Source organism: Thunnus maccoyii, chromosome 19, assembly GCF_910596095.1.
Source record: "Thunnus maccoyii chromosome 19, fThuMac1.1, whole genome shotgun sequence".
Lineage (NCBI taxonomy): Eukaryota > Metazoa > Chordata > Actinopteri > Scombriformes > Scombridae > Thunnus > Thunnus maccoyii.
In genome coordinates this window covers 19702692-19715431 of record NC_056551.1, presented here as the reverse complement: position 1 = coordinate 19715431, position 12740 = coordinate 19702692, and the positions used below count along the sequence as shown (strand labels likewise).

The following is a 12740-nucleotide window of genomic DNA, read 5'->3' as shown; positions in this document are numbered from 1 at the left end:
CTGTGATGTGCATATCTGCAGGAATAATTAACCTGAAGGCTTCTAAGACTCATAAGAACAAGTTTGAGCGGGGAATGACTGACGAGTTCACTGTGGAAGCAGTTGACATCGGACCACTGAAGAAGCTGCGTATCGGACACAACAACTGTGGTACAGTAGGACAAACTTCCTGCCTGTACAGTGAATAATGCAAATTATTTACAATAATGTACACATGTGAATAACTTAATTTGTGCCAATGTCTCAGGAGGAGGATCGGCAGGCTGGTTCCTTGACTGGGTGGAGATTGATGCTCCTTCTCTGGGACAGAAACTGCGCTTCCCCTGCGGCCGCTGGTTGGATAAAGGGGAGGATGACGGGGCCATCGTCAGGGACCTTTTCCCTAATCCTCTTCAGACAGAGCTTTACACACCATGTAAATCCTACTGGGTCACTGTAATAAGTTCCACATCACTCTTACAAATATCCAAGATATTTATCACTTGACGCACACACAATTGTTTATATATATATATATATATATATATAAACAATTGTGTTTATATATATATATATATATATATTAAATTAAATATATATATATATATATATATATATATATATATATTTAATTTAATTTTTTTTCATTTTGTAGTTGTTCCGTATGAGATTAAAATCTTCACAAGTGATGTGTTTGGTGCTGGCACGGACGCAGATGTCTTCATTGTCCTGTATGGGCGAGATGCGGTGTGCAGCCAGCAGAAGTCTCTGTGTGTCAACAAGAGGGAGAGGAGGATGTACTTTGAGAGAGGAGCTGAGGACATGTTTATTGTTGAGGTACAATAACAGTCATAGATAAACAGAATATCAAGCTCTGGAGACCAGGATAGTGGTCATCAAATACAGTGTTTATACAATACAAGTGCTGTGTGTTCTCACTGCATCAATACAACCTGAAAGTGATTGTAACAATTTATAGTATTACAGATGTTAAAATGTTGTTGCTTCTATTACTTTTATTGTAATTTATACACATTCATCATAATATTACTTAAATATTACTAGTTGACATTGTGGGTGTATGTGATGTGCTATTGTGTGTAGCTTTGTATTTCGTATAATGTGTTTTTTGCTTTGTACTGTTTGTTATTGTACTGTTATATGTTTTATTTGTAAGGGACTGCAGATGAAAATGAGCTTTAAAGCTAACTCTGGTGCAGTACATCAAATGTTAACATTTCTGTTTAAAACTGTACATTGTCCCAAAAAATACAATACAACATAATGCTTTATTAATTCACTGATGTTTCTGCTCTCTCAAGCTAGAAGACGTGGGGGATGTAATTGAGAAGATCCGTATCGGCCATGACAACCGCGGGGTCAACCCAGGCTGGCATTTGGACAGAGTGGAAATCAGACGTCTGCTCAGGAAGGGAAAGGTACCACAATATTAAATTATATTATATTATATTATCATTACAACAATTAAACTTGACCCATTAACGAGATGCACTCTGATATTGATATCAGTACTTGTAAATTAGTGCTTGTAAATTAGTGCTTAAATATGTCAAATGTTTAATTTTGATCTGACTCTGAGCCTGCATCTCACAACTCACATTCTTGGTGTCAGGCAAGCACTACTTTTGGTCAGTAGGTGGAGATGTTCTCCTCACAGTTAGATGCTGTGAATTCATTTTTGTCCTCACATGCTGAGCCAAAGTTCCGAAAAAGACAGAAACAGAAACCTGTGTTCACTGATTCTCCTAAAACAACACATTAAATTGCAGGTGTGTTATATCCATGTGTTCCCCTACTCCCGCTCTCTCTCCCTCTCTCTCTCTCTCTCTCTTTCTCTCTGTAGGGTTCGGAGACAGTCATCTTCCCATGTGAGTGCTGGCTTGCCAAGTCAGAGGATGATGGAGAAACCGTGAGAGAGCTGGTGCCCTCTGACATCATCACTGAGAAACTTTCACGAGATGGAAACCTGAAAGTCACTGAAATCGAGGTGGAAGATGCCCTGGAGAGTATGTTTGCATATGCAGACAAACGATACATTCAACTGCATTCATACACACAAAAATACAGAAATATCTGCAGAATTTGTCTTTCTGTTGTGTCCTGTCTTTTCTCCACCTTTCTGAGCAGTAGTTTAGAAACTAGAGACAATTTTCCCTTCAGGTCCACTCTCTCTCTCTCTCTCTCTGTTATGACAGTGGCATCAAACAGTGAGGGAAAATTGCTTTCTTTTCGGTCGATTTTCTGCCAATTGCCTCAAACCGATTCCCTGTGTGCTTGTCTGTGATCACCATTCCCACTACAGCTCACACATACCAGGTGTCAGTAATGACAGGTGACGTGTATGGAGCCGGCACAGACGCCAATGTCTTCCTCACAATCTATGGAGACCTGGGGGACACTGGAGAGAGGAAACTCAGCAAGTCGGAGACAAACAGCAACAAGTTTGAACGTGGATCTGTAAGAAAGAAAAAAATACGCAGAATAACAGCAAAATATCATCGTTCAAAAAGTACAAACATAAGTACATAAGTAAATTGAATCATTATGTTGAAGTGGTATGCTTATGTTTTCTCTTCACAGGTGGATAAGTTCACTATAGAGGCAGTTGACCTCGGAGAGGTTTTTAAAATTAAAATCCGCCATGATAACAGTATGATAAGCGCAGACTGGTACTTGGACCAGGTGGAGGTGGTTGACGTGGATACAGAGGAGGTCTTCCTCTTCTTATGTGAACGATGGCTCTCCAGGAAAAGGGAGGACCAACGCATTGAGAGAGTCTTCTATGTCAAGGTAGCATGAAAGGTCTAAAGAGGATGACTTTCAGTTATATGTAAGAAGAGCTATTAAAGCACAGCAGTAGGAAGGAGATTTAAAGTGTAAGTCAATATCATGCAGAACAGCAGTATTTCACTTCCTTCTTTGATTACAAGTTTAAACCTGTTTCACCCCTGGGTGAAAGCAGTGATATCATGTTGTACATCACTACACCAAGGTTAGAAGCTGAATCAGTGGAAGTCTGCAAAAACAAGATTCTCAGCTACTATTAAGTTGCTATTAGAAAGAGTACTGCACCTTCAAAATGAAAAGGAAAAAAACAAGAGTAGGTTCACACTAAACTACAAAAACACTATTTTTTCCACTGACCCCTCATTGTATCTCTCAGACATACTGTCCTGATTCCTCATTTTAAACACAGTTTTTTTCAGTGTTCACTGGAGCACCTTTCCTCTGAAAAATAGTCCCCATGACAACTGTTGACAGCGAGATCAGTGAATCATCCTGACTAACTGTGACTAGTTAATTCTTAGTTCTTCAGGTGTCATTTTTCAATGCTCTGAGGAGTGCTAATTAAGGTTTTATTCCCCTCCATTGTGTTGGATTTTCAGAGGCAAATGTATGAAAATCTGAAAAAAATGAAATGGCAGCTATTTGTTTTATCCATCTGCATGTTTTTTTTGTAATTTGAATGAACTGACCCTATAAGTGCTGTTAGAGAACATAATATTTTATTGCGTACATTTCTGCCATAGAAATGAATGGTGATAAATATCTTTGCACTGAATGTCTATGCCCATATGTACTAGACTTTATTACATAAATACATATGACTTTGTGTTATGTATGTAGCATGCGTTTGTTTGCATCACTGTGTGTGCTGTGTTATTTCAGGGTTTTGAGGGAGTGAGAGAGAGCCTAAACAGTAAAAAGAAGAACTCAGCCCTGACAGTGAAGAGTGTTGACAGCAACATGAACAAGAAGAACAAGAAGAAGAAGGAGGAAGAAATAGAGCTCCCGAGTAAGAAAACTCAGACAGAAATCAAGAATTTTCAGCCCCGCATGCCTGATTTATCCTCTACTCTGCGACTGGTTGTCATTGATATTCCAGCACAGCCATCTTTACATAATCTCACGCTCTCGTGAATGAATAACTACTGTGCCCTTCCTGTGCAGTCATACCATACCACATCACCATCTGTACTGGACTAGAGCGAGACGCGAGCACCACCAGCAGGGCTTATGTGATCATTATCGGGGCCAATCACACCCAGACAGAGAGGTTGTGGCTGGACCTGCCGGACGGGAGGAAGGGCTTTGAGGCCGGCTCTCTGGAGAGCTTTGAGCCCTGCGGTTCAGATGTGGGGGAGATCAAAAAGGTCGAGGTGAGGGAGGGGGAGGCTGTTAGCCAGAATCGTGCACTCTCACGCATCCGCGCGCGCACACACACACAAACACGCATTAAAAATACACCCATGTTGCTTGAAGTGATTGTTTCACTCCCTCCCTGCAGCTTGGCCATGATGGGGCCACTCCTGAGAGCTGCTGGCTGGTTGATGAGCTGTCTGTTGCTGTGCCAACCAAAGGGGTCAAATACATCTTTGCTTGCAAGTTCTGGCTGGCCAAAGATCGTGGAGATGGGTTGACTGCTAGAGTCTTCAATGTGCTGGATGCAGAGGCCATTTCCATCTCCCAGAAGGTATGTAGATGTGAACTAAAGGACGCAAGCACAGCCATATGGCACAAAACGTACACAGCAGTTAGATCAAATTACTGCAACAGACTAGTGATAATGAATCCATTATAAGTACATTAAAGGACGCCTCCCAGCCTGTTGCAAATATTCAGATAGATTTTAAGATGGGTAGGCTCTCTGACACTAATTTCCCCTGTTTTAAGACAAGATGTTAACAGTCAGCATAAAGATCTGATTTATCTAAAAAGAATTGGAGACCCTAAACATTATCGTACTATCCAAATGTATTGCCAATAGAATTTAAAGTATTATTCACAACATTTTTTACAGTGTATAGACTAAAATGACTATACCCAGGTTAGATTTATTGGTATTTATTGATTGATATGGAAATTAAAACTTTCAAGGATTAATCTTTGTGGCTGGTTTTGACACCTTAAAATGGGATTGCATTATAAATGGTTGAAGTTATTTAACTTTGGTGGCTCTTCAATAAATATTTATAAATAAACAATGAGTATCTATCATAATACATCTTATCCAGGGGTGTCAGACGGGGTTGTCTCCTTTCTCCATATCTATTTCTGTTAGTAATAGAAATATTAGCTATAAAATTGAGAAACAATATGATATTTACTACTTATAATCTCATAGATTTTTGAATGATCCTGCCCTGTTTTAACAGGAAACATATCAAATTTCAAACAACATTTACTACGGCTTTATAGATGTTTAGGCAATCACTCATACCTAAAAATATTATATAAATAAATATTAGATGTATGTAATTGTTCATTAGCTGTAAAATAAAAGTCACATCCTTGTCTACTCATGTTTTAGAGATCATACTGCTTGTGGGAGACGGCTATGTAAGAAAAAAAAAGTAAAACGTCTCATCTTTTCATGCCAGGTTATTTATGAGGTGACGGTGGTAACGGGAGACGTTCAGAACGCAGGAACAGACACTCAGATTTACATGTCTGTGTTTGGGATCAACGGCAGCACAGAGGAGATGCTGCTGCAGAAGAATGAGGACAGGTAGCCCAAACATGTTTTCTTGGCATGTGTTGACCTTATGCACACACACATAATGTATCTGTTTGGACAATTAAAATATGAATGCTACATGTTATAAGCTCTGTGTTGTTTGCATGGTGGATAACAGGTTTGAGCGTGGTCAGGAGGACACTTTCAGCATGGAGATTGATGACATTGCCCCGCTGAGGAAGATGAGGCTTCGCATTGATGGCTCTGGCAGTCGACCTGACTGGTTTCTCAATCAGGTCAGCTCACCTTAATTAACCTAGCACCAAGACAGACATACAGTGTGTGTTCAGGAGCTGTTTACCTGCTGAAAAATTGGCAAAGAATAAAGGAAAAGGAGAGCTTTTAACTCTCAGCTGATAATGCATTTACACTGGTTTCCTTTATTTTTGTCAAGGGCTAATTAGTTGAGAAGAAGAAACAGCAGAGCTCATCCATAAAACATGAAACCAGGTGCATGAAAAGCAGCAGAACAGTTATTGTTAGCTTCTTGCCAAATCAATAGTACGAAGCAGTCACAGGTTTGTGTTTTTACCCCAGTGCTGTATTCTGTAGGTCACAGGAACATTCAATCTATTATATGACACAGACACAAACATACATCTATCCCTGCCTGCAGGAGAACGGTCAATGATTCACCCACCCACAAAGACACACACACACACGCACACACATATACACAGCAGGGCCCAGAGTTCCTGGAGTGAGCATATTGACCCATTTTACCATGCTGTTGCTGACACACACACACACACACACACACACACACACACACACACATACAGTACACTACACACATGCACAAACAGCCTCAGTAATGAGCTCTGTGTGTTTCTGTATTCAGTAGAGGGATAAGCAGAACATTTTATGCTCTGCTTAAAAAAACATTTCATTTCATATTTGCTTTTAGTGTGAATTGGTGTGTGTTGGTGCAAATATCACTTCTTATTAACGCACAGTCCTGCAAGATAATCACCTTCATTAGAATACATTGTTTGTTTCCCAAAATAAATGGTTAAGTGCTTTCTCTCTTCCGCTGACCCTGTGAGGACAACATCACCGCTCACTTCCAAATTCAGTGTGATGTCTCAGGCCAGCTGCTTTGACGAAACAGAACACATTTCCTATGCAAATGTCTTCTCTGGTAAAGGCACCATGCCTGCAGAGCAGCAGAGCAGTCAGGAACAATACCAAGCCCTGTCCGTCCGTGCCTGGGACTCAGCGACTGTGAACATCTCCTTGACTTGACCCTGCACAGAGCCTTGTGTGTTCAGCATCACAAGCAGATGTGCTGCCTTTATGGATCGCTTGGTCTGTGCATTGAAATGGACACAACGGTGCATCCGGCATCTACCTGAATAAATATGCAGAGTGGAGCGCTTTTACAAGTGTGGCTGCCTGAGCCGAGTCTCTGTCCAATAATGAAACGCTTCCCAGGAGTAGTGATTAGACACCTTGTGTTCATACTGGTGACACATTAGTGCTCATAATGTATGACAATTTATGACACAGCACATTCATATACTCAGGAATGATCTTGTTTTTGTATAGCACATGCACATTTTAAAGGTGTCTGAAAGTGTTTAAAGTTAGAAAAAGTGTGCATTTTTTATTACACTTCAATTCTCAAGTGATTTTTTTTTATTACAGATAAAATAACGAGTGTGATGATGGTGAATGGCATTTACAGTAAGTGTAATTTGATGTTTGAAGAACTAAATCTGTGCATCCAGGTGATCATGCGTAACCTGACCACAGAGGAGGTGTCTGTGTTCACCTACGAGGAGTGGCTGTCCAGGATGCGTGGACCTAAAAGAACCATGATCTGCGAGATGGCTGCTGTGGTAGACGAGGAGACGATGGTGGAGCTCACCACCTACATCATCCAGGTCAAGACCAGTGATATTGCTGGTAAGTGTTGAACACGTGCAGGCTGCCATTAGTGGGCTCATAACAATGTTTTTATTGAGGTTACTGGGAAGTTCCAATGGAAACCTGTTTTCACAACTGATCCTAACAAGTGAGTTAACAAACTGCAGTGATTACAGTCAGTAAATGAGCTTTTGCACTTTCCCTGTGAAAAAAGTTTTATATACAGTATATATATAATTATTCCAAACATGTATGGGATATCCTAAATATATTTCTATACTCACATTATTAACAATATTATCATAAGGGTCTCTGTTAATCACCTACATTTACACCAGAGTAGCAGGGGACCTAGAATTGGTCCCTGGGGAACACCTTTTATATTTGGATGATTTTCCCCCATTATTTGCCTCACAAGTTGTGAGTCAAAGGAACCGAAAGCTTCAAATTCATTTCATGCCCTCTTAGTAGGCATATCAATATTCTCAATCCATCCTTTCATCTCTGGGTCAGTGTCAGGTCAGGCTCAGGGGCGTTCACAGTAAGCAGACATCCTTTTCCTCAGCAAACACCCTCCAGCTACTTCTGGGGAATCCTGAACCTCTCCAAGGTCGGATGAGAGATTTAATTCACCTCATCATCACCTCTCAGTTGTAGACTTTCAAAGGGATGCACCTGAGGGTATCCTGCAGGTGATAAAATGCGTAACGTCAGAGAGGACAGTGGCGTGATATTGAGGACCACTCAAGTCAGTGAACTTCTCTGAACGCCAAATGAGTTAGGGTTAATTATGTCTGTAATCGCATTCTTTCGATCACTATCAAAAGCTCAAGGCTGTGTCGGATGAATGTTACAAAGATCCTAATTTGACCTGTCCTTGAGCCGAAGTTTGTGTTTTCCTGGAAGCGTGAAGATGGAATAATTCATGTTTGACTGCGACACAGTAATGAAAGAAATCCTCTTCACATGGCTTTGCTCCCTCTTTTCTTCATGCAGTGTTTTCTATAGCTCAGTAGTGCTGCTGATCAATACGATAGCGTGGCAAGTCTGAGCCGACTTCAAAGGATTGCTCTCTCGCCCTTGGCAGTTACTGGAAGCTAAGATGTAGCCCTGCACCGCCACAGAGGCTCTGGGAAGAATAATGAGCTAGGCTGATACATACACACATGCGTACAGTAGAGGCATACATAAGCAGACACCATTACATAGGCGATGCAGTGCATAACGTAATGGACTCCTTTGGGATCTTTTTAGAGTGATCTGCATGTATACTGTGAGGAGGCAAGCGTGTACATGAGTGTATTGGGAGGTATGAAAAGAAAATGAGCATTTAAAGGTAACAGGAACATAAAGTTTGATTCTTAAAGTAAATTCAAACATTTCTAATGTTGCTAACACTATTATTGTTTATTGAAGCACTAGGATTTCTAGACACAAGTTTAAAACACTGAGAACATGCTGCAGACTGAGCGAGGTTTGTGCTCCCCATGGTCTCATACACATTAATTTAGTATCTAAACCACTGAAATAAAATAATGAAGTACAGCTTATAGCTGTGCTGTCAGAGAACTCGGCTCTCTCTGCTCCTCATTTTGCTCCTCTCATAGTATGGTTGGTTGTTAGCTGATTTATTACCTTAGGGCTTTGCAGCTTCAGTGTTTATTGGCAATTCAACATATCTGTGCAATAGTTGAGATGTATTGCATTTTAAAAGGATGCAACAAAGTATAAGCATTTGTAAATGTATACCCTTTTAGTTTCCATTTTCATGAGTTTCATGCTGTTCGGTCAAAATAATATAAATAATACAACTGAAAAGTTTACTAAAATGACATAGTGATTCCTTTGGTAATCATCATACTAATGTAAAGGTGGAAGTATATAAACCTAAACCTAAACTAAAGCTCACAGTTCTTTGTTTAGTCCAGTATGTCTTTCTGTTTAAAAAATCAAAACTGAACTGAACTCTAAAGGTTGTCTAGGAAAGCAGAATTTATTTTTTTTTTTCAAAATGATTGACTCTCTCTTGTCTCCTCAGGGGCAGGCACTGATGCCAATGTGTGGCTCATCATTTTCGGAGAGAACGGAGACACAGGGACACTGGCATTGAAAGAGTGCAACAAGTCCAACAAGTTTGAGCGCAAGCAGAGCGACACATTCCGCTTCTCGGATATCCTCAGCATGGGAGAGCTCTCCAAAGTGCGTGTCTGGCACGACAACACAGGTCAGGCGCTCGGGCAAAAAGTCACTCTGCATGGTGAAGTCATTATATCTGCACTTCAGGACTGTCATTTTGAAAAGTTTACTCACAAAAGTTTCATGTTACAACTAAATTTACAATCACAGAACCTGATATAAATCTGGCTACTATTTCCAGCTACATCTGTAGTCTGGCTTTGTGGAAACCTGAAGAGGTGACACAGCTTCTTACTGTCTGGCCTTAAAGATTCCTACATCACTCACTCATTCATCATTCTTGACAACATTATTACTTGCTGTCTTTTTTTCCTGATCTCGTTACACCCAGGTCCTGCTCCTGGATGGCACTTGGAGTACATCGATGTGAAGGATGAGTTCATGGACAAAACATTTCGGTTCCCCTGTGACCGCTGGCTTGCCAAAAATGACGATGATGGACAGATAATGAGAGAACTGGCCTGCGCCAACAATGACTACTTAGACCTCAATGAAAAGACCAGTAAGGGCCAGCACCTCACAACACAATTTATATAGAATTCATTTAAAACAAATAATCCAATAAAAAAGCATGTATGCTGTATATTCTATGTGGAATTGATGTGAGCAGGACATGTGTGTTTGGGACTATTTACCGTAACTGCGTTGATGTTTTGTCCCTGAAAGAGTATGAAGTTTGTGTCACAACTGGAGACACGGCTGAAGCTGAAACCAAAGAAAATGGCTGGATTGTACTTGAGGGGAAGAAGGGCCGATCAAAAGAATTTGTAATGGAGAACTCTTCGAAGAAGAAGAGGTTCTTGCGGTAGGTACTTGCTGCAAGATTAACTCGATGAGCTGGAACTTGTTTGCATGAAAAAGCTCAAAGAAATGTGCTTTCAATCCCTCTAATTCCCCCTTTACACTTATTATGATAATCCCACCAGCGCCGAGTACTTGAGCCCAGTGAAACGCTGCCATCCACTATCATGATATTACACCATCCTGTTGAAAATTAATTGTGACACAGGATACATTGGAAATGACATGAATTTAAAGTACGTAGCCAATTTAAGAGAACAGCTACTTATTCTAACATGCCTGTCTTCTCAGGGGAAATGTGGACAGGTTTGAGTTTTCGTCCAAGAACCTGGGCGACATCGCTGGTATCTGCCTGGGCCACACGCCCAAGGATGGAAAGAAAGTGAAGGGGGAGGTTTACTGGCATGTAGAGGAGGTCGTCGTCACTGAAAGAGAGCTGGGAAACAAGTAAGACTTTGGTTACATGCTCACTGAGCCAGATCTACGTCCACGCAGAAGTCATTCATTGTTTTTTTTTAACCATACTCGTACTATTTGTTGGTATCAGACTGTATTCTTCCTTCTATGCTCCAGGTACATCTTCAGCTGCAACGCCCTCATCCCTCTCTCTCCAAAAAGGGATGATTTCTTGACCTTTGAGTGCACAAAGTCCATCGAGAGCTTCGCCAGTAAAGCTAGAAGCCTGGTGCCCGTCAAGTACGAGATCATCGTCATCACGGGCGACGAGAAGGGAGCGGGTACAGATGCCAACGTTTTCATCACTATCTATGGCTCCAATGGAGATTCAGGCCGCCGGCAGCTGCGGCAGAAGTTTCGCAACCTTTTTGAACGAGAGCAGACGGACCGTTTCCTGGTGGAAATGCTGGACATGGGAGAGCTGCAGAAAGTTCGGATAGAGCACGACAACTCGGGTCTCAGTCCTGGCTGGCTGCTGGATCGTGTGGAAGTCACCAACACAGCCAATGGTGTCACCACCATCTTCCTGTGTGGGAAGTGGCTGGACACTAAAAGGGCTGATGGGCAGATTGTCCGAGTCCTTTACCCGAAATACTAAAAAAGTATTATTTCCCATTGCAGAGATCTCTTCCCTCATGTTTAAAAGTAATGACCAAAAGGTTTCTGCACTGGCAAGTTTTATATCTCAGGAACTGTGACAGATTTTTACATTCATAGCTTTTTTAAACATTATGTTATGGTTAGATATTTAATACTACCTGAGAACATAGCCCGCAATGAAATACTGTGACAATATCTACTTTGGTCAGGAAGCTGAATGTGCCATTCTTTTTATATTTCATATGTCAGGGATGGTTTGCAGTCAGTTACTTTGTTATAATGGCGGTTTTATAAAAGATTAAACTCTTGTAATACTCAGAATCACAGTTTTCAGCCTGTTTGTCTCACTTTATAAAAAGCTGCACAAATCAGTGTTTTTATAAGAACGGATCAAATGACTATGTAAAAGGAATCGCTTGTACAGTGGTGACCCCACAGAGACTTATCAACCAACCCCGCAGTTCATCTCAGCTCCATGGAGCATTTTCTGTCTTTCAGCTTGTTGTTTTGGTTTTACAGCTCACTACTGTTACTTTTACGGTTCACTCTTGTCGCTCTTGTCTTGCTCTTATCAGCAGGCAGCTGTTTTCAGTGATCAACTGACTGTACGCTACCTGTTCAGCACCGAACAGACAGAGTTATCAACTAGCTGGTGCACATATTAGAGCATTTAGAGGCTAAAGAGACAGTTATTTTTCTCAGGAGTTGGTGGATACCAAAACAGAGCTAAAAAGAGAGAAAATATTTGATTTGTCTGGTGGCCAGAAACACGACTACAAATGAATGCTAATGTTGCTCTGCATCTTCCAGATGTGTAAATAGGCACCTTTTTGCTAACACATTAGGTCTAACAACTTTATAGTGAAAGGTAATAATATACCAGTGTTTACAGCTTTTTCTGCTGCCCCAAAGTTGCCCAGAAATGTATTGTAGCTGCTTTAAAGTCTAATGGAGATACCAAACGTTCCAAAAGTTTGAAATACAGTATGTCTGGCAAAATTTAAGAAAAATGTGTATGAATTGATGTACAAGACGTCTGGAATGTTTCTACAGCATACGAATGGTTGCATTTTTATAGTTTTCTCAATTAACCTGATAGCTGCCTCTTGCCACAGGTTTGATTATATTCACATTGTATTATTTTAAAATTAAGACCAAAAAGACTCAACGTATCCATTTTATCCAATTTATTACAAAAAGAGCACATACAAAAGGATAATATACAAGCCATGAAATAAAATTAAAATAAAAAAAAAACAAAAACAGAACAGTTTGGGTTTAGCAATGCAACTTTTGAAAT

The 12740-nt window shown here is 40.6% G+C and overlaps 1 protein-coding gene across 6 annotated transcripts in view; it reads left to right on the top strand.

Moving 5' to 3' along the window:
• The window catches only part of LOC121885917 (lipoxygenase homology domain-containing protein 1-like), a 36880-nt gene extending 25012 nt beyond the window's left edge, over window positions 1-11868 (top strand). For all 6 annotated transcript variants that reach the window (XM_042395745.1, XM_042395746.1, XM_042395748.1 and 3 more), the window contains 18 exons: window positions 22-150; window positions 248-415; window positions 635-816; window positions 1302-1418; window positions 1844-2006; window positions 2303-2457; window positions 2581-2790; window positions 3670-3796; window positions 3952-4160; window positions 4289-4474; window positions 5382-5509; window positions 5637-5754; window positions 7249-7426; window positions 9426-9611; window positions 9915-10085; window positions 10250-10388; window positions 10676-10831; window positions 10958-11868. In XM_042395745.1, the coding sequence (XP_042251679.1) occupies window positions 22-150; window positions 248-415; window positions 635-816; window positions 1302-1418; window positions 1844-2006; window positions 2303-2457; window positions 2581-2790; window positions 3670-3796; window positions 3952-4160; window positions 4289-4474; window positions 5382-5509; window positions 5637-5754; window positions 7249-7426; window positions 9426-9611; window positions 9915-10085; window positions 10250-10388; window positions 10676-10831; window positions 10958-11438 (3203 nt within the window). In that variant the 3' untranslated portion in view covers window positions 11439-11868. The remainder of the gene's footprint in view (window positions 1-21; window positions 151-247; window positions 416-634; window positions 817-1301; window positions 1419-1843; window positions 2007-2302; window positions 2458-2580; window positions 2791-3669; window positions 3797-3951; window positions 4161-4288; window positions 4475-5381; window positions 5510-5636; window positions 5755-7248; window positions 7427-9425; window positions 9612-9914; window positions 10086-10249; window positions 10389-10675; window positions 10832-10957) is intronic.
• Window positions 11869-12740: the final 872 nt, after the last annotated feature.